The 22,801-nt window shown below is 48.3% G+C and overlaps 1 protein-coding gene across 12 annotated transcripts in view; it reads right to left on the bottom strand.

Annotated features, from left to right (window-relative positions):
* Positions 1-8,384: 8,384 nt before the first annotated feature.
* WDR60 (WD repeat domain 60) overlaps positions 8,385-22,801 on the bottom strand; it is a 97,573-nt gene continuing 83,156 nt past the window's right edge. For 11 of the 12 annotated variants that reach the window (XM_033195096.1, XM_033195094.1, XM_033195091.1 and 8 more), the window contains 2 exons: positions 13,361-13,584; positions 9,317-9,923 (listed from right to left, as the gene is read on the bottom strand). In XM_033195096.1, coding sequence (XP_033050987.1) covers positions 9,725-9,923; positions 13,361-13,584 — 423 coding nt within the window. In that variant the 3' untranslated portion in view covers positions 9,317-9,724. Of the gene's footprint in view, positions 9,065-9,316; positions 9,924-13,360; positions 13,585-22,801 lie in introns of those variants that run through there. The other variant, XM_033195092.1, reaches the window with a different exon arrangement.

Here is a 22,801-nt window from a genome sequence, read left to right on the forward strand (position 1 = left end):
TGGATGACATGAGGAAGACAAGAAGAACATGCATTTTGAATGCCTATGTACAACAGCATTGATTTCTTAGATTCAGAGAAAATGGCAAAACTCTTCACTGAGTGTGATTAAAGTGATGGAGAGCACGGTAGGACGCAGGCCGGCAGCAGTAGCAAAATACATAAGCAGACAATAGGGTGTTCAGGACCCAGTTCAGGGCTGGAGAGGACAGAGATCGACAAAGAACTTGGCCATCGCCAAGGAGCCCGATGCTGGGAGAGTGTGGACAGCAGCTCACGGGAGCCCTGCCCGTGCCCGTCCTGGTCCAGCCACACTTGCTGAAGCCACAGAGAGGGACAGCTCAGCCCGCAGCTGCACAGAGGAAGAGCCTGGGCGGCTGCCCACAGCCCTAGGAGTCAGGCCTAACATTTTCCTAAAACTTCACACCTGTGTTGCCTTTTCCACTCACACCGTCTCACCTACACCACAGGCTGGGAGGTAAGCAGGGCACACATAGTCCCCACTGGGCACTGGGATCTGAAGCAGCAACTTGCCTGGGGACAGGGCTGCTCCACAGATCTGGGCATCACGCTGAGGTTCCGGCTCCAAGCCCTGTCACCTTCTCGCCTCTTCATTTGCTTCGTGACATCACAGCCTAAGCAAAAAGGAAAAAGCAGTTTGCTCAGGATGGGAGCGCTCTCGTCCTGGCTTGACGGCAGGTTCCCGACACAGGTCCCCTCCCACGACAGCACAGGCCCCGGCACTTACAGACCCACTTCCAGCCTCCCTGGCAGCCTCAGCACCACGCTGTCTCTGCCTGCTGCTTTAACTGTGGACGTGGTGGCCAGCGGCCTTCCAGAGGTGGCCCCTCCAGGAATGGTGGTGGTGTTGTAACCAGGCGACTTAGAGAGAAACGCCACACTTTGAGACTAATTCAGGAGTCCTTTATTAGCCGGCGACCAAGAGACAGCTCAAAATTCTCTCGGCCCCGAAGAAGGGGCTAGATTTTCTTTTATACTTTGGTTTAAAGAGGGGAGGGGGGATTGAGCTGAAGCAATCTTACAGAAGTAAAACAGGCAAAAAAAAAAAAAAAAGTTGAAAAGACAAATGGTTACAGGAAAACAAACAGTTCCAGGTCCAGAGGCTTTCAATTCATCACAAGGTGATAGGTGTGGGGGCTCTGGACACAAACGCGGGGGCTTTACGGTACTCTCGCCCGAGCGATTAGCTTGCCACGGCGCCTCATCAGTTAATTGCACTCTTTGATGTGCTGAGAGTCAGCTTGCACGAGTTAAGTCCTCGAGGAAGGGGTGGGTGAGGAACCCTTAATGTCTTGCAAATGAAGGAGCCGAATGGAGTCCGCCCAGGTTTTTCAGCTAAGAGAGAGTCAAGTTCATACAAGTTCGGGTATCGCAGCATCAGCTCTGTGCACGGAGGACAGCTGCTTCCAGACGAAGGGAGGAGGCCTGGGTCCCCACACAACACGCTCCCGGCCAGTCCCTGATTCGGGGTCGTGCTGGACACGTGTTCTGCACGGGGCCAGATTATGAGGATTTTAGCCTTGTGGATCCTACAGCCACAGCCACAGACAAGATGGAGACAAGGGCACGTGGCTGTGTCCCAGGAAAGCTCTCTCTGCTGCTGCCGGCCACTTCTGGCTGCCTCCAGGTCTAGACTCTCACATGAGAGAAAAATAGACTTAAAAAATTACTTAAGCCATTGCCTCAAGGCCACTTCACAAATCCAGTGACAGGCCAAATTGGGCAAGCACAACCGTGAGTAAGGCCTATTCCAATATTACAGAAAAATCTGCAAGACGGTTTAGAGGCGAGGCTCTGTAGCAGGACGAGCCGCAGACAAAACTCCTCAGACACCGGATTAAAGAAGGAAGAGGTTTTTTATTCGGCCGGGAGCGTTGGCAGACTCGTGTCTTAAGAGCCGAGCTCCCCGAGAAAGAAATATTTGGCCTTTTTAAAGGCTTACAACTTTAAGGGGTCCACATGAAATGGTCGTGATAAATGGAGCAAGCGTGGGAAACGTGACTGGGGGCTATAGGCATCAGCTAACAGAACAGAAAGTTTTACAATGCTTTTTTCATTCAGTGTCTGGAATTTACAGATAACACAAGTAGTTTAGGCCAGGGGTTGATGTTACTATTATTACTTTGTTTAACTCCTAGGATTGGGTGGTGGTGCCAAGGTTGTCTGGCTATTTATCTTACTTTTGTTTCTCTCTCTCTTTTCTCCTGTCTTTGAACTAGGCAAGGTGGGGGGAGGAGGGCAGCAGGAGTAGTAGTGGTCTCCTTCCTTAGCTCCACCGTACCTGCCAGAGCGCCCAACCCCCAGGGTGACACCAGGCTGAGGACACACATTTCCACTTCTCGCCTCTCTTGCCTTTGACCTTCCCACCCCTCCTGCTTCTCCAGCTCTGCGGCTCCCCACGGGGCTGTGTTTATTCTGTGATCACCGCACACTTTGGAGGTCACAAGCTCTGGAGCTTACAGGAACTGGGCAGGACATTAAAAAGTGGTGTGTGGGGAGAGCTGTGGGGAACTCACAGCTGAGTTCACAGTGTGTGCTGAGGCCCACAGAGTTTCAAGCGGGCACAGCCTGGGAGGTGGAAGGTGCGGTGGGTCCTGCAGGGTGCTGAGGAGAGCCCCTGCAGGCTGAGCCCAAGCTGTGCAATACGAAGGTGTGGATTCTGTCTTACGTTGCGGCTGGGGGTTCACCCTCCTTTTCTCCCTGTCCACCGTTCAAGGCTCCTTTTTATTCCCTTGGGATTTTAAGTATCTAGTTTACTTTTCTGCTTTTGCTGTCATAGGCTGTAAAGAGCCCACCAAAACCACCTCCTTAAGGAGTGAAAAATCCAACTGGCATTGGAGACCCCATCTCAGCCACAGAAGAGGCCTCCTCTAACCCAGACCTAGGAAGCTTCTTGCACCCCCTTAGCCATGGAGAAGAAAAACGAAAAATACCAATTCAGGTAGGTGGGATGTCCGCTTTTTCTGGGGACCCTTTGGACGCACTGGGGTGGGAGCTGCTCCTCCCGCGCTCGCTGGGGAACGTCCTCAGAAACTACTCTGGACGGCAGGCGGGTGGAACCTGCCCACCTGGAGGATTCCCGTCCCCCACAATGTGTGACTCTAGCGCATCCCACAGGTGCCAGCATGCGTGTTTACCGTGCCCTCCTCGCAAGCCCCTTGGGGCTCTTCTTCTGCTGGTCCACATGGATTTCCACCGCGACCTTGCCATGTGCCATGGCTTTGGGCCCCCCAAGTTTCACACCCACCGTGGGCGGTGATTCCCCGTGAGGTTTGGTGATGGTGAGAGCTTTGCAGAAGGAAAGGCAGGTCTGGAGGATGCCTCACCCCAGGGCAATTCTATTCCCAGGGGTGTGAATACAGAGGCTCCAGAACACATCCCCCTGAAACTCCCTGGAAACCCTCACGTGCCCCGAGGCACAGCACCCAGGGTGAAGGCCAGGCCCTGGACGAGGGATGCAGGAGGAGCTTCCCACTGGAGAAGAATACGCTCCTTCAGCTCCTCAGAACCAGTGCCAGCTCGACCTCAGGCAGCCCCAATGCCAGGTGAGCCCCCAAGGGGAGTTAGGGAGGACTCAGAGGAGCCTGGGAAGAACCACCAGTCCACTTCTCTGCTCCCTGCCCTCTCACCTGACACCTCTCAGTACCCAAGCGCTCCCCAAACTGTGCGCCTTCCACACAGGTGCCAGGACAGAGGCCAGCATGCCCTGGGGCTCTGGCACCCTCCTGTGGCTGGTGGGAACACGCCCAGTCTCTACTTGTGGCTCTGGGCCTCCGGCTCACACTCCGAGCACCTGCAGCTCGAGGCCTGGCTGGGCATCCCCTCTCTCTGTGCCTCTTGCAGACTCCCTGCCCATCTTTGCTTCACTCCCACTTGTCCTTTGAGACCTGGCTTGGTGCCATCACCCAGGGACATGCCAGGATCCCAGCTGTGCCTGATGATGGGGGCGGGGTCCCTGCCAAATAGAAGGAAAGCCACAGCCACTTCCAGGCCAAAAAATAAAAGACAATGATTTACCTCCCTCTCTACTGTCCATAAGACAGGTCCAGCATTCAACCAAAATGCTCAAGTAGCACAGAAAGAAGCAAGAATAAAATCACATTTTCAAGAGACAAAACAACCATCAGAACAAGACACAGATATGACTCAGATGTTGGAACTATTTGACAGGGGATTTAAAATAACTATGATACATTAAAGGCTGTGATGGAAAACATGGACAACATGCAAGATCAGATGGGCTGGGCCGGGTGCAGTAGCTCACAACTGGAATCATATACAGGCCAGGCACGGTGCTCACACCTGGAATCCTACAGAGGCCGGGTGCAGTGCTCACACCTGGAATCACATAGAGGCTGGGCATGGTGGCTCACACCTGGAATCACATAGAGGCTGGGCCAGGTGCAGTGTATCACACTTGGAATCATAGAGAGGCGGGCACAGTGGCTCATACCTGGAATCCCAGCACTTTGGGAGGCCAAGGTGGGCAGATCAGTTGAGGTCAGGAGTGCAAGAACCAGCCTGGCCAACATGGCAAAACCCCATCTCCATTAAAAATACAAAAATCAGCCGAGTGTGGTGGTGCACGCCTGTCATCCCAGCTCCTTGGGAGGCTGGAGCACGAGAATCACTTGAACCCAGGAGGCAGAGGCTGCAGTGAGCCAAGATCACACCAGAGTGAGACTCTGTCTCAAAACCAAATAAAGTTTTAAAAACGCTCAACTTACGCGAAAGGCAAACAAACAAAAAAAAGGGAAAACGAAAGGCATTTCTTTGGTTCTTAAGCGTCCTTGCTTCTGTGCTTCGCCCCGTTCTCCTGGCCTTTGATGCTGCTCCCGTGCTCTCCTCTAGCTTTCGGCTCGTTTCCCAGAAGCTGCGCCCCCTGCGCCCCCTGCGCCCCCTGCACCCCCTGCTCTGCTGAACTGCGCCCCCTGCACCCCCTGCACCCCCTGCTCTGCTGAACTGCGCCCCCTGTGCCCCCTGCGCCCCCTGCACCCCCTGCTCTGCTGAACTGCGCCCCCTGTGCCCCCTGCGCCCCCTGCACCCCCTGCTCTGCTGAACTGCGCCCCCTGTGCCCCCTGCGCCCCCTGCGCCCCCTGCTCTGCTGAACTGCGCCCCCTGCGCCCCCTGCACCCCCTGCTCTGCTGAACTGCGCCCCCTGCACCCCCTGCACCCCCTGCGCCCCCTGCACCCCCTGCGCCCCCTGCGCCCCCTGCTCTGCTGAACTGCACCCCCTGCACCCCCTGCACCCCCTGCGCCCCCTGCACCCCCTGCGCCCCCTGCACCCCCTGCGCCCCCTGCACCCCCTGCTCTGCTGAACTGCGCCGTCTGTGTGGCTCTGGCCACGCCCCTCCTGCCTTTGCTTACTGTGCGCCGATTCGATTCGTTCTGCGGCACCGACTCTGCCGTCATGAGGTCATTTCCAGACTAGTTGCCAACAAGCAGGGCCGGATGGACCCTCACTCTCGTCTACACACTGGAGTGGGGCCAGGGCCAGGTGCACCCTTCCTCTCATCCACACCCTGGAGCGAGTGGGGACTGTCTACAGGCCTGCACAGGCAGGTGCTTTTCCAGGACAGATCAGCTCAGCTACAACAGCATCTTCTCTCCCGGGCTTCACTCTCTCTCAGATATTCTAAATAAACTATTTTAAAAAGGCTACTTCTCCAGTCAGCACTGTGTGTGACTATGCTAATCTCTGTATCTTCAGAGATTATTTCTGGCGAAGTTATGTTTTAGAATTTCACCTCCTGCGCGGTGTTCCTGGTGTTGGGTCGCCAAGAGGATGGGAGGCCAGAGGTGCTGATGGACGGCAGTGCTGTCGCCCAAGGCAGCACCCACTGCCTGGAGGAGCTGCTCTCTCGGGGGCAGACGCGGGCCTCAGGGCACAGAGGCTGCCCGGTTCTGTGCCTTGTTCTCTGGACCAGCCATCTGTTCATTCGGAGTCACTCCGAGATGAGCGGAACCACCTTTAGTAGGAGGCCGTGTCTCCTCTTTGTGTCTTCCTGAGGGTTTTAGTGAGATTTGGAAGAGCTGGTGCTGTTAACCATCTGCCATTTTATTGTGAGGCCCCAAAACTTAAATTTCCTAGTTGGGCTTTTACCATACCTGGGAATGGGAATGTCACTGGGTAAACCACAGCTGCGACCGGACCCCCTCTTGACTCCAGTTTATGTCAAATGGAATTTTGCAAATAATTGTGGAGGGCATAGGGTCATTGAGGGACCAGACTGCAGCTTCCAGGAATGAAAGTGCATATCCAGTAATGCTTGTACATTCTGATATGACTCTGCCCCGCAGACACAACTGCCACTCAGCCGTCCCCCACGCCACCGTTCACTGAGCACCTTCTGTGTCCGAGGCGCCCAGGGGTGATGAGTGTGAGAAAACAGAAGTGCCTCCGTCCTCAAGAGCTCAGTGCAGTGCAGCAAGCGAGGCGTCATTACACAAATGACCACACATGAGAAAAGGAACGTTTTATTTTACTTCTACTGATGTGGCAAATGTTGAAAGAAAAATGTTTTCTAAATAACAAAAACATGACTGAAAAAGAGAAAATTAAATTACTGCTGTCTGACTTGGAAGAAAGCGCTAAGCCTACGTGCAGTCAGGCACCAGGGTGGGCTTGGAGACCCCCGTGCACAAGGGGCCTTGCCGTAAAGTCAGGCGGGAAGTGCACAGTGGGAAGGAATCGCCTCCTGCACTGTTGACCCTCCTCTTGCCACATTTGTTTTCCTAATCTGCTGTGAAACGTGTTTTTTAGAGGCTGCGATTACTCTATCCTGTTGCCTGTCTCACCTTCCTCTGGAAGATCCTGGAGGCATCAGCAGCGCCAGGGCAGGCTGCACCGGGAGGGATAAAACATGGGGCCGGCTCCTCCCTGGGGATGAGGCTGAGGGCAGATCACTGGCCCTTTTGGATTTTTCTTTCTTCATGAACTTCACATTTCTATATGGCTCAGAAAACACCCAATGGTTAGGAGCCTGGGAAGGGCTCATTCAAGGACATTGTGGGGCGGAAGCTGCACAGGTCGACCAGCCGCAGGGCAGAGCCGCCCAGTGGCCAGAGGCGCTTCCGAGGCAGCATGTCAGACGTGGACAGCCAGGGAGAGCTGGGCCTCGTCCCGCCCCTGGCCTCCGTCAAGCTGCACCTCCTGGGCCCTGGCAGAGGACGAACAAGGGCTTCAGCAGAGGGAGTGAGTCCCCAGCAGGGAGGGGGCTCACGTCAGGAGGGTGTAACTGAGCCACAGACGGTCCTCTCTCAGGAGCTCTTCCTAAAGCCGCAGCACTGTGACTGGGCACAAAACTCAGGAACCGAACAGAGCTCCCTGGATTCCATTGAGCTGATTTACTGAGCAGTTTCAGAGACATGGGCCCAAGCAGACTGCCTCCCAGGTTACAAAGGAGTCAGGACAGAGTATGAACTGTGAACTGCAGACGATATCCGAGAATTCGCGGACACCAAAACCCAGAAGAGGCCCAAAGAAAAGGAGGGACAAATATTCATTCTAACTTTAAATAAGATAGAATCTGAGGCTAAGAACTTACCTCAATCTCAAAACTTCTAGACCATTTATCAAGCGGATTGCAAAACAGCAGCAAGGATGGTGAATGGGTGTGGACTCGAGAGGCCATGTGCCCACCCCACTTCCTTCCCCACGCAACTGTGACCCTGAGTTCCATGAAGATGCAGAGAGAGGTCGCATGCCTGTCCACTTCCTTCCCCAGGTGACTGTGACCCTGAGTTCCATGAAGATGCAGACGGAAGATGAACAAATTCCAGCCATTTGTTTAACAAGAATTGGCTAAGCCTCTACTGACACAGCGGGCGCTGTAGCAGGCACCTGGGACTCAGCAGCCAACGAGACAAAGTCCGTGTGCCCATGGGACAGAGAGGGGGTATGTGTGGGCCAGTGGGGATGGCAGACCAACCCTGGCAGCATCTCACTGCCATCCATCCACAGGGACCCTAGGAAACCAGGATTCCAGCACACAACGGAGCCTTCCTGGGATGGGACTGGACAGGAAGGGACGGTCACTGTCTATGTTACTCTGTCTCAGCTGTCTTCTTAACAAGCATGTAGGGTTCTGACTGGTTTTTTGTTTGTTTGTTTGTTTTGTTTTGTTTTGCTTTTGCAATAGAGTCTCGCTCTGTTGCCCAGGCTGGAGTGTGGGGCCATGACCTCAGCTCACCGCAACCTCCACCTCCCAGATTCAAGCAATTCTCTTGCCTCAGCCTCCTGAGTAGCTGGGATTACAGGTACCCGCCACCTCGCCCAGCTCATTTTTGTATTTTTAGTAGACAAGGGATTTCACCATGTTGGCCAGGCTGGTCTCAAACTCCTGAGCTCGTGATCCACCTGCCTAGGCCTCCTGAAGTGCTGGGATTACAGGTGTGAGCCACCATGCCCGGTCAACAATTTCAAATCAACAATGAAAAAGCAAAGAAAGGCTGGCGGTTGCTCGCTCGGGTGGCTGGAGAGAGGCCCATGTGAGATGTGCAGCCCTGCTGCTGGGGAAAGGGGGCTGTGTCTGGGTGTCACAGCCGGCCTGGTGGGTCCCTCCCAGATACCTTCCAGGTCTAAGACGCTCCAGTTCTGGCCAGGTGAGGGGAGGGGATCTTGTGACCCAGTGAGAAGACCTAACTGTGCCCATCCGTTCGCCTCACAGACCCACTGATGGCCAACGGTGCTGGGAACATTTCAGGAGGGTGACAGGGCAAAGGGATGGGTGTTTGTGACACATTCTGGGATTTTTCTGTCCTCACCCCAGGACTCTCCTGTCTCTGTGCTATGGTTTGAATGTGTGTGTCCCTCCAACATTCAAAGCCTGGCACTTAAGCACAAGGGTGATCATGTTAAGGGGTGGGGCTCTTTGAGAGGCAGAGCCCTGGTGAATGGATCGGTGCTGTCGCCAGAGAGGCTGAAGGCCCCGGAGCCTTTCTGTCCTCCGCTGCCATGCGAGGGCACAGCCACGAGGTGCTGTGGGAAGCCAAGGGCAGCTGACCAGACACGAAACCTGGGGCGCCTTGATGCTGAATTCCACCTGCAGAAAACAGGAGGTGCAGATTTCTGTTGCTGATAAATTGCCCAGCCTAGGGCATTCTGTTACAGCAGCATGATTCCTGGTCTACCTGAGCTACAAAATTCAAGGGAGTTCATTTACTTGTATGATTTCCACACAAGGACAACTTTTAGTACTAATGGAAAATGTGTCTGACTTGCTCTGGAAATATGACATTCCAATAATCCCAAAAGAAGGTGCTCAAGAATTTTAAGAAAACACCGTTGGCAGAGGTCATTTCAGTGGAGTAATTCCTTTTAATTTAGACATGTGTACATATATTTTATGCATAAGAAAATAGTTCATTAAGATACATTTTCATGGTAGACTGTTTAAAATCTAGTAGTAATGTGACAATATTTTAAACTGTTCTAAAAATAACTTGAAATACTCTCAGAAAAGAGCACCCTGGATGTGGCTCTACGCTCCCCTGGAAGTTTCGTAAATGCTAGAATTTTCTTTGTTTCCATTCAAAAGTAGTCATTTATTTACTTGGAATACCAAAGAAATATTCTTGTAAAATAAATTTATACAGAATATACCTAGTCTATATACATAAATATACTTGCACAGTAAAATTATCCATCTTATGTCTTTTAAATTTGGGCCATTACCAAAACGCTGTCCTCTCAGCAACACCTGCTACTTGTGTGATTTTCCCTCTTGCCACAGGGCCTCCTGCAAAAGCAGACGCAGTCTGTTGCGCTCATCCCGCTCTGGGGCCGCCCACTGCCTCTTCAGGTGCTGGATGTCGATGGAGCCGGAGGCCCTGGCCAGCACCAGGGCCAGGAAGCTGCCACCAGCCTTCTCGGGCTCACCCACCGCAGCCATGGCCACCAGCCTACAGGGAGGGGCACAGAAGCAGAGGGTCAGTGCATACAAAGGGACATTCGGTTATGTCTGAGTCTTCAAAATATCTACCTTCCATGGGAAGAGTGAAACGGATAAGAAATTCTAAAAATATCAATAGCCAAAACGAAAGCTAGACCAGAAATAAACGTGTGAAAACGCATTTCTGCATGTCAGAGGCCTGCCGGATGGACCTTCGCAGAGCGAAGTGATGAGCACGTGCTGCACTCTCTCAGGGTGCCTGCTCTCTCCTCAGGCCAGGAGTCAGCAGCCCCCAGGCAGGTCCCTGGAGAAAGTGGGGGCATCAGCAGCCCAGGCAGGCCCACCCATCAGAGCCTCATCCTCGGTCTCTGGCCTCCCCAGATCTCACCCACAGCTAAGTGTCAGGGCTCACAAGTCTGCGTTTCCAGCCCAGACTCACCCAGGAGCCCCAGACCCCTCCACTCCTGACCTCCACGGGACCAGCACCTCCATCACCTACCCATTGCCTGAGCACGAGACCTGGGGCCACCCTGCCTCCCCAGTCTCACTCTCAGGGGCCCCTCCCCCACGATGAGGCCGTCCTCATCTCACTCTGATGACCACAAGCTCCCTTACCAGGCCCCAGCTATAATCCCCTCCCGAGGCTGACAGAGACCCAAAGATACACCTCCGCTGTCCACCTGGCCCCCACTCAAATCCCCTCCTGTAGCTGGCAGGAACACGCCCAGTCTCTCCTTGTGGCCCTGGGCCTCCCGCTCATGCTCCCGGCACCTGCAGCTCCAGGCCTCGCTGGGGAAACCCGTCTCCCTGTGCCTCTGGCAGATTCCCTGCCTATCTTTGCTTCATTCCCACTTGTCCTTTGAGATCCAGCTTGATGCCATCGCCCAGGGACCTGCCAGGATCCCGGCTGTGCCTGATGATGATGGGGGTGGGGTCCCTGCCCTTGTCACTACATGGGGGAAAAGCACATCCAATCTGACAGCTACCTGGGTGCACCCCCTCCCTGCTCACTCCCCAGGACGTGGGGCAGCAGAGTGTGGGAACGAAGCCTCGTGACACCCAAAAGGAGCAGACCATGAGGAACTACAAGCCACTCAGATCTTCACCAGCGGATACCTGAACACCGCTGCTCAGTTGCGTGTGTGAAGCAGGGGTGATGTTTAGCTGCAAACCTGAAAACATCAGTAACGGACGGTGGACACCAAAGGCTTCCCTGACACTGGGCAACTAAAACAGTCCCTGGGTGAACTAGGTCTAGATGCTTTAAAACCACAGCTGCGACAGACGTGTAAACACAGTACGCGCACCCGTCAGTTCTTCTAAACGTCCTTCAGATTTGTTAAGGCAGACAGAATCCAAGCAAAGAGGACAGAGGACAAAAGCGAAAGTTCGGCCCAACGCTGAGCCATCACCAGGCTCCTGCCACCTCCTGTGCTGGCCTCGAGGGCCCCTGCCTGTTCCCCACGGCCAACCTGCTTCTCAACCACAGGCAACAGTGAGTCCTTGTCAGAGATTGTAACGTAACTCTAAAAGTGTTAAATCATTGCTTGTATGGAAACTCCTTCCTTTCAAACTATCCGTTTCTTCTTGTTCTGCTTCTCTAACCAGAGAAAAGTAACTTTCTGTGTCAGGTACCTCTGGCTGCCCAACAGGAGGCGAGAATGCCACCTCCTTCCAAAGCCTTTTCCTGTGTGGGAAGTGGAGGAACGTGGGCCCGGCTGCCACCTCCTTCCTGAGAGATGGACAGGGTTGACCCAGGCATCCGGCACTGCTGAGGGGTTAGGGGAGCTCCCCAGGGCAGCCAGTCACTGGGGTCTCAGATGGAGACTGAAGCCAGGGTCCCTAGCACGTTCTCCTTCATGGAAAGCCGTGATGCCCTTAAGATGAGGCTCCAGAACGGAGGGTCCCTAACCTGCTAATGACAGCAAATATGCTCTCCGCTGGGAGCCAGGCTTGGAGCCCGTCACACACAGAGCTGGGGCTCCTGTGCCCAGACCCTCCAGACCCCGCCACGGCAGCACGGCCCACCTCGGGGTGTGTCACCCACCCCTGCCCAGGTCCTGCCGCCCCCACCCAGATCCCATTTCCTAGGTCACTGCCTGCCCCCCTCAGCCCTGACAGCCTCGCTCGTGACCTCTTCCTCATCATCTGCCTTCACAGCACATTTTCCAGCACATTTTGGGAGCCCCTCGTTAACTCTGCTCATTGTCTGTCTTGCCCACCAGGGAGTGAGAGATCTCAGGGCGCGGAGCCTCAGGCACCAAGCAAGTCGGTGCTGGGTAAACGTGTTTATCCTGTAATGCAGGCACAAACACACTTTCTGGAATAATAAACTGCAGGTGTGTTGTGTCGTTATCTGCAAGTTACAGCCTGGATTTTAGTATAATTTTTTAATAATCAGAATAATGTAAGTAAACCTAGGAATCAAACTACATAAATGCAATTCTTAATTTCATTCAGATCTCACTGGGATACCCCCAACATTCTACTAAACTCTTACCTTTCCTTTACAAAAGGGCTGTGGGATTTCTCTCCCCAGGTCAACATGAACCCTCACAGTAGGAGGATTTATTAAAGAGAAATGTAAAATCTCAAGAAAAAAACACAGGTGAACAGACAAGCAGGGCCCAGGGAGAGTGCCTCATGATGCAAGTTTTCGTGAACACTTCTGCTGTGAAACAAACAAAGCAACAAAGAACTACCTAACAGTGGTGTCGACGGGAGTGCGTCTGTCTTAATTCCATCAGTGACCTCACGTGAACTGATGTGCCTGCCCCGGCTGCGCTGGTCTGGCTGTGAGCTGGGAGCCCCTTGAGGGGCCTGGGCCGGAATGGCTTTAGTGTGGCATCACGTGGATCGTTAATTCCACGCACTATCCCCCTTTCCCCCTTTAGACACTAGGGGAACACCTAGTACGTCGTTCAGACATTACAAACTTATAGTTCGTAAGACTGGCAAAGGAACATAACTAAGAAGCTCTCACAAACTATCATTTCTTACTCACAGAATACTAATGATGGGGAAATACTGCACGATTAATCTGTTAATCCAATAGACTACCTTGTGCTAAATATAAAATAATCACACTTTAAAGTGGTTTTAAAAATATTATTTAAATGCACAATCCAAGAGTGAACCCTCATGTAAACTGTGGACTCAGTGGTGGTGGTGTGGAGGCAGGTCCATGGTTCCACCTCACGCACCTCCAGCCGGGATGTGGGACAGGGGCTAGAAATCTCTGCCTTCCACTCAACTTTCTGTGAACCCAACACCGCTCTCAAAAACAATATTTTTAAATTTTTAACTAAACATATTATTTAAATTTACGTATGGTCACATCTTAAAATGTAGCAGCCTCATGCAAAAATCAAAAGAAAGACCGCAAGTGGCACCTGTGGCCAAGGCACCCCCTGCAACCAACAGCTGGTCCAGAACTTCCCCACTTGCCTGTTGGGGGAGAGCTGCTGTTTGGCAACAGGACCCAGATCGCTCTGGAGGAGGTCCCAGATGTAGATGTTGGACGTGTCATCCTGCACCAGGAACACGGCAGGCCTGGTCGGGGACCACTGCAGGCCGGTGACTGCATGGCTGTCTGTGCTGCTGTCCCACTGCAGGAGCGGAAACGCAGAGCTCAGCTGGTGCAGCCTGATGCTTCCGTCCGAACAGCCAGCCTGTGACCAGGAAGGATGAACACTGCTGAGCATGGTCTTTTCCTTTCTTTTTTTGAGACAGAGTCTCGCTCTGTCACCCAGCCTGAAGTGCCGTGGCACAATCACAGCTCACGGCAGCCTCGACCTCCTGGGCTCAATCAATCCCCCTGCCTCGGCCTCCTGAGTAGCTGAGACTACATGCATGCACCACTACACCTGGCTTCTATATCGTTCGTAGAGATGAGGTTTCACTATGTTGCCCAAGTTGGTCTCGAACTCCTGGCCTCAAGTGATCCTCCTACATTGGCCTCCCAAAGTGCTGGGAGTACAGGTGTGAGCCATCATGCCAAGCCTCTTTTTTGCTTTTTTCTTAACTTGATCTCAGCAGCCAGAGAAATTTTTCAGAGGACTGGTTTTCTTTAGTTTGTACCGCAAAAATATTAATTTGTTGTTTTCCAAACATAAAATCATAATATTGAATCTCTCCTCACAAATTACAAAGGTGAGCACTCACCTGACTCTGACACGCTTTGTGTTTCTCTTCCAAAATGGCCAATAATCAACAGACTCAGTGAATATATAAACACGTATTTATTTTTAACAAAGTTGAGTATCAGTGATTCAAGCATGGGCCATTAAGATTGGCTCCATGAAAATATGGCACCTTTTACAAAACTACATACATTTGTGTCTATAATATGGTTATATACTTCCCTTGGATTGAAGTTTTCATAAAATTAAACAACTGCTTTAACAAAAGACCAAATTTTTAGCTTTTAAAGAGAAGATTAATTCCTTTTTACTAAATATATTTTATCTTTCCCATATTCGAAAAAAAAGAAAAAATCAAGAATGGGAGTAAAATTCTAAAATGAAATATAAACAAATAAATTTAAAAACCTACATTCCAAATAAGTAACATAACCACACAGAAAGGAAGGGCAGGAACCAGACCACACAATTTCTGAACACCCCAGGAAATGGTGCACTTTATACCTGAAGCCCAAGCAGAGCCCGGAACACCGGCTCCTCAGTGGCCTTCATCTCCCCAGGCACGAAGAGCTCTGTGTATTCCGAGAGTGATCATGTGAACGGATAAAGTGCAGGAAGCATCCACCAGATCAATCATCCTAATAACACACTGTCTGAGAGGCAGGCACTGCCGTGGAGGAGGGAGGCTGGGGGGACCGTTTGTTAACCTGGTGTTGGAGACAAGGGTGCAAACTCACAGTGTGTGATGCCTGCCTATGTGGTTTACAGATAAAAGCAGGTATTCCGTGTGCCGTGTCTCTGAGCAGGCCCAGAAGTATGTCAAACACTTCTTACTGCCCGGATCTTGGTTTCTAGATACTTTCCTCCACTCATAAGAGCCAGAACTCTGAGGAGAAGTGGCTGGATCAGGGCTCACAGGATGACACCAAAAGGATAAAGAGGCAGCTCGAAGGACAGCCACCGACCTAACCCAGAAAATTTGAGCAGCAAAATAAATACTGGTAGTAAATGATTATGGCCTACTGAATAAAGTAAAAAGCAACGTGTGCACAACATGTAGTAAATAGACACATCCATCCATATACAGAGAAAGGAAAAGTCTTCCCCAACAGTAGAAAGCCAACTAGTACATGTAAAATTAACGGTGGGCTGGAAAATCACTACTTGCCAATCATCCTAATAATCAATTCAGGCGAGATTCATCCATGGATGCCCAAACTGGCGGTGAAAATCTAAGGAGTTTTGAGACGTGTACAAAGTGTCAGGGTATCTCCCCATGAGACACTGCATCAGTGGGACCACGGTAGTTCCACATGGTCAGAATTAGTGCTATGTGGGATGGTACAAACTGACGTCATGGGTGTCCCAAGGACACACATCACCCTGAGCTCCTCTAGCCAAGCACGAAAAAGCTGCGTCTGACTGTGACTGACCAAAACCTCAGACAAGCTCAGGCTCAAGAACATTCTACAAAGTAACTGGCCTGTGCCCTTCAAAAATGTCAAGGTCATGAAAGACGGAGGAATTCAGTCTTTGACATCCAGATCAAGGGAGTTTAAAGAGACAAACCACTGAATGAGACACATGACCTGGGACATGGTTTTTCTTACAAAGGACATTACCAGACAATCCATGCCATCTCCCTCCATCTGCAGATTCGATAGCAGCTTTGTACCAGTGTGAACTCCCTGGTGACTGTGACCACAACAGCTATGTGGGGATGTTCTTGCTTTTAGGAAACGCACGCTGAACTGTTTAGGGATGGAGTACCATGTCTGCAACTTCCCCTCAGACGGTGAAAATACATGAACACCCAGAGAGAAGGAAGCCCACGTGGTACTGCAGAGGGTGCGCAGGATGCCTTTGAACTGCTTGTGTAACTTCTCTGTAAGCCTGAAACTGTGTCAGAATAAAAGTTTTTTTTAAAAAAAGTCCATTCAGGCTGGGTGCAGTGGCTCACGCCTGTAATTCCAGCACTTTGGGAGGCCGAGGGGGCTGGACCACAATGTCAGGAGTTCAAGATCAGCCTGACCCAAGTGGTGAAACTCCGCCTCTACTGAAAATACAAAAATTAGCTAGGCATGGTGGCTCATACCTGTAATCCCAGCTACTCGGGAGGCTGAGACAGGAGAATCGCTTGAACCAGGGAGTCGGAGGTTGCAGTGAGCCGAGATCGCACCACTGCACTCCAGCCTGGGCGACAGAGCGACTCCATCTCAAAAAAAAAAAAATATATATCTATCCAATAACCACATGAAATGATTTGTTCCACATGGGCAGATAAGACTTTCAGAAAGCAGAGGTTCTATTTTTTTCAGAAAGCTGAGCTGCATGCAGGTGACCCAGTGCCTCCAGTGTGTGGGTGGAGGTCCTCTTGGGAGGGTGTAGAAACAGGCCAGGGCAGAACCTTCCAGAGGCCGGCCCAGACACCTCTGGAGGCCTCCTACGCCTCCAGACTCAGGAACACCAGGATACAAGAGTCCTTTGGAAACATTGTTCTTTCATGCATCTTCCCAAAATATAAGATTTACTGATAATGTGTATGCTTTAGTCACAGAGGCAGGGTCTGGACCACATAGATTACTATCCAATAGAAATATAATGAGAACCACAAATAGGAAGCACATATGTAATTTAAAATTCTCATTAGCCAGGTGTGGTGGGGGGCACCTGTAATTCCAGCTACTCAGGAGGCTGAGGCAGGAGAATCACTTGAACCCGGGAGGTGGAGGTTGTAGTGAGCTGAGATCGTGCCACTGCTTGGGTGACAGAAGAGGACCCTGTCTCAAAAGTAAAAAAAAAAAAAAGAAAGAAAGGAAGAGAGAAAAATCCAGCAGCCACATTAAAAAGGTAAAAAACAAACAAACAAAAACAAAAAAAAATGCTGGGCATGGTGGCATGCACCTGTAGTCCCAGCTACTCAGAAGGCTAAGGCGGGAGGGTGAGAGGATTGCTTAAGCCTGGGAGATTGAGGTTGTAGTGAGCTATGATCACGTCACTGCACTTCCAACCTGGGCAACAGAGCAAGACCCTGTCTCTAAAAATTTAAAAAACAAAAAAGGTAAAATGTTACTTCAAAATGCAATCAACAACAAAATTATTCTGTTTTTTATTGAGATCAGTAATTTACCATCTTTATAATTTTAAGTGCACAGTTCGGGGGTAATAAATACATTTATATACTTAGTTTTCTTTTCAGCCATACTAGCTCCCCGCTTTCCTGACTTCTGGTAGCCACCATGCCACACTCTGTCTTCATGAGATTCACTGTTTCAGCTGCTGTATGTGAGTGAGAACATGTGGTATTTGTCTTTCTGTGCCTTATTTCATTTCACATAATGGCCTCTAGCTCCATCCACACTGCTGCAAATGACAGGGCTTCATTCTTTTTTACACCTGAGTAATATCCCATTGTGTATATACCACGTTTTCCTTATCCATTCATCCACTGATGGGCACTTAGGTTGACTCCATATCTTGGCTATTGTGAATAGTGCCACACTAAATGTAAGAGTGCAAATATCTCTTTGATGCATTTATTTTCATTCTTGTGGATATATCCAGTAGTGGAATTCCCGGATAATACGGTGGTTCTATTTTTAGTTTTTTGAGGAACCTCCATACTGTTTTCGTAATGGCTGTACTAATTTACATTCCCAGCAGCAGTGTATGAGGGCTCTCTGTCTTTTTGATATGAGCCAGTTTAACTGTGGTGAGGTGATGTCATGTTGTGGTTTTGACCTGCATTCCTGTGATTAGTGATGTGGAGCATTTATTCATATTCCTGTTGACCATGTGTATGTTTTCTTTTGAGAAATGTCTGTTCAGATCTTTTGCTCATTTTAAAATCGGATTATTTATTTTTTGCTATTATTTGAGCTCCTTATATATTCTGGTTATGAATCCCACGTCAGATAAATAATTTGCAAATATTTTTGTTTCCTTCACTCTTCAGAAGCCTTTTAGCAAGATGTAATCTCAACTGTCTGCTTTGGCCTCCAGCCTTGTTCTTTTTGCTGAGGATTGCTTTGGCTATTCAGGATCTTTATTGATTCCACATACATATTAGGGTTTATTTTTGTGAGGAATTTCATTGGTATTTTGATAAGGATTGCACTGACTCTGTAAATTGCTTTGGGCAGCACTGTCACTTTAATAATATGAATTCTTCCAAGCCATGAGCATGCAATGTCTTCCCGTTTTCTGTGTCCTCTTCCATTTATGTCATCAGAGTTCTAGTTTTCCTTGTACAGAGCTTTCACATCTTTGGTTAGATTGATTCCTAGGCATTTTACAGTTTTGTTGCTACTGTAAAGGAGACTGCTTTCTTGATTTCTTTTTCAGATTGTTTGCTGTTGGCATACATACATGCTACTTATCTTTGTATATCAATTTTGTATCCTGCAACTTTACTGAATTCATGTATCAGTTCTAACAGTTTTTTTTTTTGGTGGAGTGTAGGTTTTTCTAGGAAAAGGTCATGCTGTCTGCAAACAAGGCTAATCTGACTTCTTCCAGTTTGGATGCTTTTTATTTCCTTCTCTTGCCTAACTGCCCTGGCCAGGACTTCCAGTGCTTTATTGAATGAGAGTGGTAAAAGTGGGCACCGTTGTCTTGTTCCAGCCTTTAGAGGAAAGGCTTACAATTCTTTTCCACTCAGTATGATGTTAGCCATAGGTTTGTCCTAAACAGCCTTCATTATTAATATTTTGTGGTATGTTCCTTCTATGTCCATTTTGATGAGGGCTTTTATCATAAAGGGATGCTGACTGTTATCAAATGCTTTTTCAGCATCTACTGAAATGATATCCTTTTTGGTTTTGATTTTGTTAATGTGATGTCTCATATTTATTCATTTGCGTATTTGGAACCATCTTTGCATCCCTGGGATGAATCCCATTTGATCATGGTGAATGGATCTTTTTAACGTCTTGTGGCATTTGGTTTGCTAGTATTTTGTTGAGGATTTTTGCATCTATGCTCATCAGGGATATTGGCCTGTAGTTTTCATTTTCTGTTGTGTCCTTGTCTGGTTTTGGCATCAGGGTAATGCTGGCCTTATAGAACGTTTCCAATTTTTTTGATAGTTTGGGAAGCATCGGTATTAGTTCTTTATTTGTTTGGTAGGATTCAGTAATGAGGCCATCAGGTCCTGGGCTTTTCTTGATGGAAGACTTTTTATTACAGCTTCAATCTAATCAATCATTATTGATTTACTGAAGTTTTCTATTTCTTCGTGGTTCAATGTTGGTAGGTTGCATGTGTCCAATAATTTATCCATTTCTTCTAGGTTTTCCAATTTGTTGGCTTACAGCTGTTCATAATAGTCTCTAACGATTATTTGTATTTCTGAGGGTTCAGTTGTTGTATCTCCTTTTTGGTTTCTGATTTTATTTGGGTCTTCCCTCTTTTTTCTTAGTTATTCTAGCTAAAAATTTGTCAATTTTGCTTATCTTTCAAAACCCAACTTTTCATTTCATTGATCTTCTGTAATTTCTTTGTCTCAATTTATTTCTGCTCTGAACTTTACTATTTCTTTCCTTCCACTAATTTTGAGTTTGGTTTGTTCTTGCTCTTCTCCTTCCTTGAGATGCATTGTTATATTGCTTATTTGAAGTCTTTCCACTTTTTTGGATGTAGGCATTTATTACTATAAACTTCTCTCTTAGTACTGCTTTTGCCATACCCCATAGATTTTGATATGTTGCATTCCCATTTTCATTTGTTTCAATAAATTTTTAAATTTCCTTCTTAATTTCTTAATTGACCCACTGGACATTCAGGAAGATGTTTAATTTCCATGTGTTTGTGTATTTTCCAAGGTTCCTCCTGTTATTGATCTCTAGTTTTATTCCATAGTAATCATAAAAGATACTCAATATGATCTCTATTCTTCTGAATTTGTATGGGCTTGTTTGGGGCCTAAGATATGAGGTATTCTGGATGATGTCTCATGTGCTAGTGTAAACAATGTGTATTCTGCAGCAGTTCAGAGGAATATTCTGTAAATGTTAGGCCTATTTGGTCTAGTGCAGGGGTCCCCAACCTCCGGGCCATGGACCAGTACCAGACCACGGCCTGTTACGAACCAAGTCGCACAGCAAGAAGTGAGGAGCAGGCGAGTGCGCATTACCACCTGAGCTCCACCTCCTGTCAGATCAGCGGCAGCACCAGATTCACAGGAGCATGCATCCTATTGTGAACTGTGTATGTGAGGGATCTAGGCTGCAGTCTCCTTATGAGAATCTAATGCCTGATGATCTGAGGTGGAACAGTTTCATCCTGAAACCATCTCCCAAACCCCTGGTTCAGGGAAAAATTGTCTTCCACAAAAACCAGTCCCTGGTGCCAAAAATGTTGGGGACCACTAGTCTATTGTGTAGTTTAACTCTGATGTTTCTTTGTTGATTTTCTGTCTGGGTAATCTGTCCATTACTGAGAGTGGGGTGCTGAAGTACCCTACTATTATTGCATTACAGTCTATTTCTGTTTTTGATCTATTCATCTTTGCTTTCTATATCTGGGAGCTCTGGTGTTGGGTACATAGATACTTGTAACTGTTATATCCTCTTGCTGAATTGACCCCTATATTATTATATAGTAAACTGACCCATTATCATTATATATAGACCCCTCTTTGTCACTTTTTACAGTCTTTGATTCATAGTCTAATTTATTTGATATGAGTATAGCCACTCTTGCTCTTCTTCAGTTTTTAGTTGCATGGAGTATCTTTTTCCACCCTTTCACTTTTAGTGTGAGTGTGTCTTTATAGGTGAAGTGAGTTTCTTGAAGGCAGCATATAGTTGGGTCTTGTTTCTTTATCCATTCAGCCATTCTATGCCTTTTAATTGGAGAATTGAGACCATTTACATTCAGTGATATCATGGCTAAGTGAGAACATTCTACTGCCATTTTGTTGCTTGATTTCTGCTTAAGACTCCTCTCTTCCTTTGTTCCATTCTGCCTGTCTTCCTTCCTTCTGCTAGTATGTTCTAATTTGCTTTTTGTTTTGAATGAAGCTATTACAGGTTTTTGCATTGTGCTTATGTACTTAATTATTGAGATGGGATCTCATTCTGTGACCTAGACTGAAGTGCAGTGGCAAGATCACAGCTCACTGCAGCTTTGACCTCTCAGGCTCAATCAATCAACCCTCCCTTGTCAGCCTCCCAAGTAGCTAGCTGGGACTACAGGTGGGCATGGGCCCCGCTATACCCAGCTGACTGTTTTTTGTGTGTGTTTGTTTGTTTGGGTTTTTTTTTTTTTTGCAGAGATGAGGTCTCACTATGTTGCCCAAACTGGTCTCAAACTCCCAGACTCAAGCAATCTTCCCACCTCAGTCTCCCAAAGTGCTGGGATTATAGGCATAAGCCAGCGCACCCAGCCCTAAAACAAGTTATTTTAAAGAGATAACAACTTATCTTAGAATACAAATAAAGAAATAAAAACAAAGGAAACACCAAACAAAAAATTCTACACTTTAACCCTCTCACATTTTGACCTTCAGTTGTCTCGATTTATATATTTTTAAATTATTTATATCTTAAGAAGTTGCTATAGCTATTATTGTTTTTAATAGGTCTTTTGGGCTTCATACTAGAGTTATGAGCATATTGTACAAATACAGTAATACAGTATTCTGGGTTTGTCCATGTATTTAATTATATGAAGGGGTTTTATACCTTGATAAGCTTTTTGTTTGTTTTTTTACATGTTAGTATTTTTTTTTTTTTTCTTTCAGGTTGAAAAACTCCCTTTAGTTTTTTTGTTTTTTTTTTGAGACAGAGTTTCACTTTATCGCCCAGACTGGAGTGCAGTGGCACAATCTCAGCTCACTGCAACCTCTGCCTCCCATGTTCAAACGATTCTCCTGCCTTAACTTCCTGAGTAGCTGGGATTACAGGAGCCTGCCGTCACATCTGGCTAATTTTTGTATTTTTAATAGAGACATATTTCATCAAGTTGGCCAGGCTGGTCTCGAACTCCTGACCTCAAGTGATCCACCCACTTTGACCTTCAAAGTGCTGTGATTACAGGCATGAGCCACCATGCCCAGCCTCCCTTTAGCATTTCTTGCAAGATGGGTCTGAGGATGGTGAATTCTCTCAGCTTTTCTATATCTGGGAAAGACTTTAACCCTCCCTCATATTTGAATGACAGTTTTGCTGGACACAGTATTCTTGGATGGCAGTGTTTTTCATTTAGCACTTTGAAAATGTCACTCTCCTCCCTCCTGGCCTGTATGGTTTCCATTGAGATGTCTGTTGCCAGAGGAACCGGAACTCCTTTATATGTTATTTGCTTCTTATCTCTCACTGCTTTTAGGATCTTCTCTTTCTCCTTGACCTTTGATTATTCAATGCCTTGTGGTAATCTTATTTGGGTTGAATCTGTTTGATGTTCACTGACCTTCCTATACCTGGATATTGACCTCCCTATGAAGTTTTGGAAAGTTTTTTGTTATCATTTCTTGGAATACACTTTCTAACCCTTGCTAGCTCCCTATTGAATACCAATAATTCTTAGATTTGGTCTTTTGTGGTTATTATTTTCTCTGTCTTGTAGGTAGTCTTCATTCCTTTTCGTTCTTTTTTTCTCCTCTGATTGTATATTTCCTTTCTTTTTTCTTTTTAGAAACAGCATTCGCTCTGTCACCCAGGCTGGAGGGCAATGGCACAATCAGGGCTCACTGCAGCCTTGGCCTTCCAGGCTCAAGTGATCCTACTGCCTCAGCCTCCATTTG

Source organism: Trachypithecus francoisi, unplaced genomic scaffold, assembly GCF_009764315.1.
Source record: "Trachypithecus francoisi isolate TF-2019V2 unplaced genomic scaffold, Tfra_2.0 Lachesis_group4, whole genome shotgun sequence".
NCBI classification, from domain to species: Eukaryota; Metazoa; Chordata; class Mammalia; order Primates; family Cercopithecidae; genus Trachypithecus; species Trachypithecus francoisi.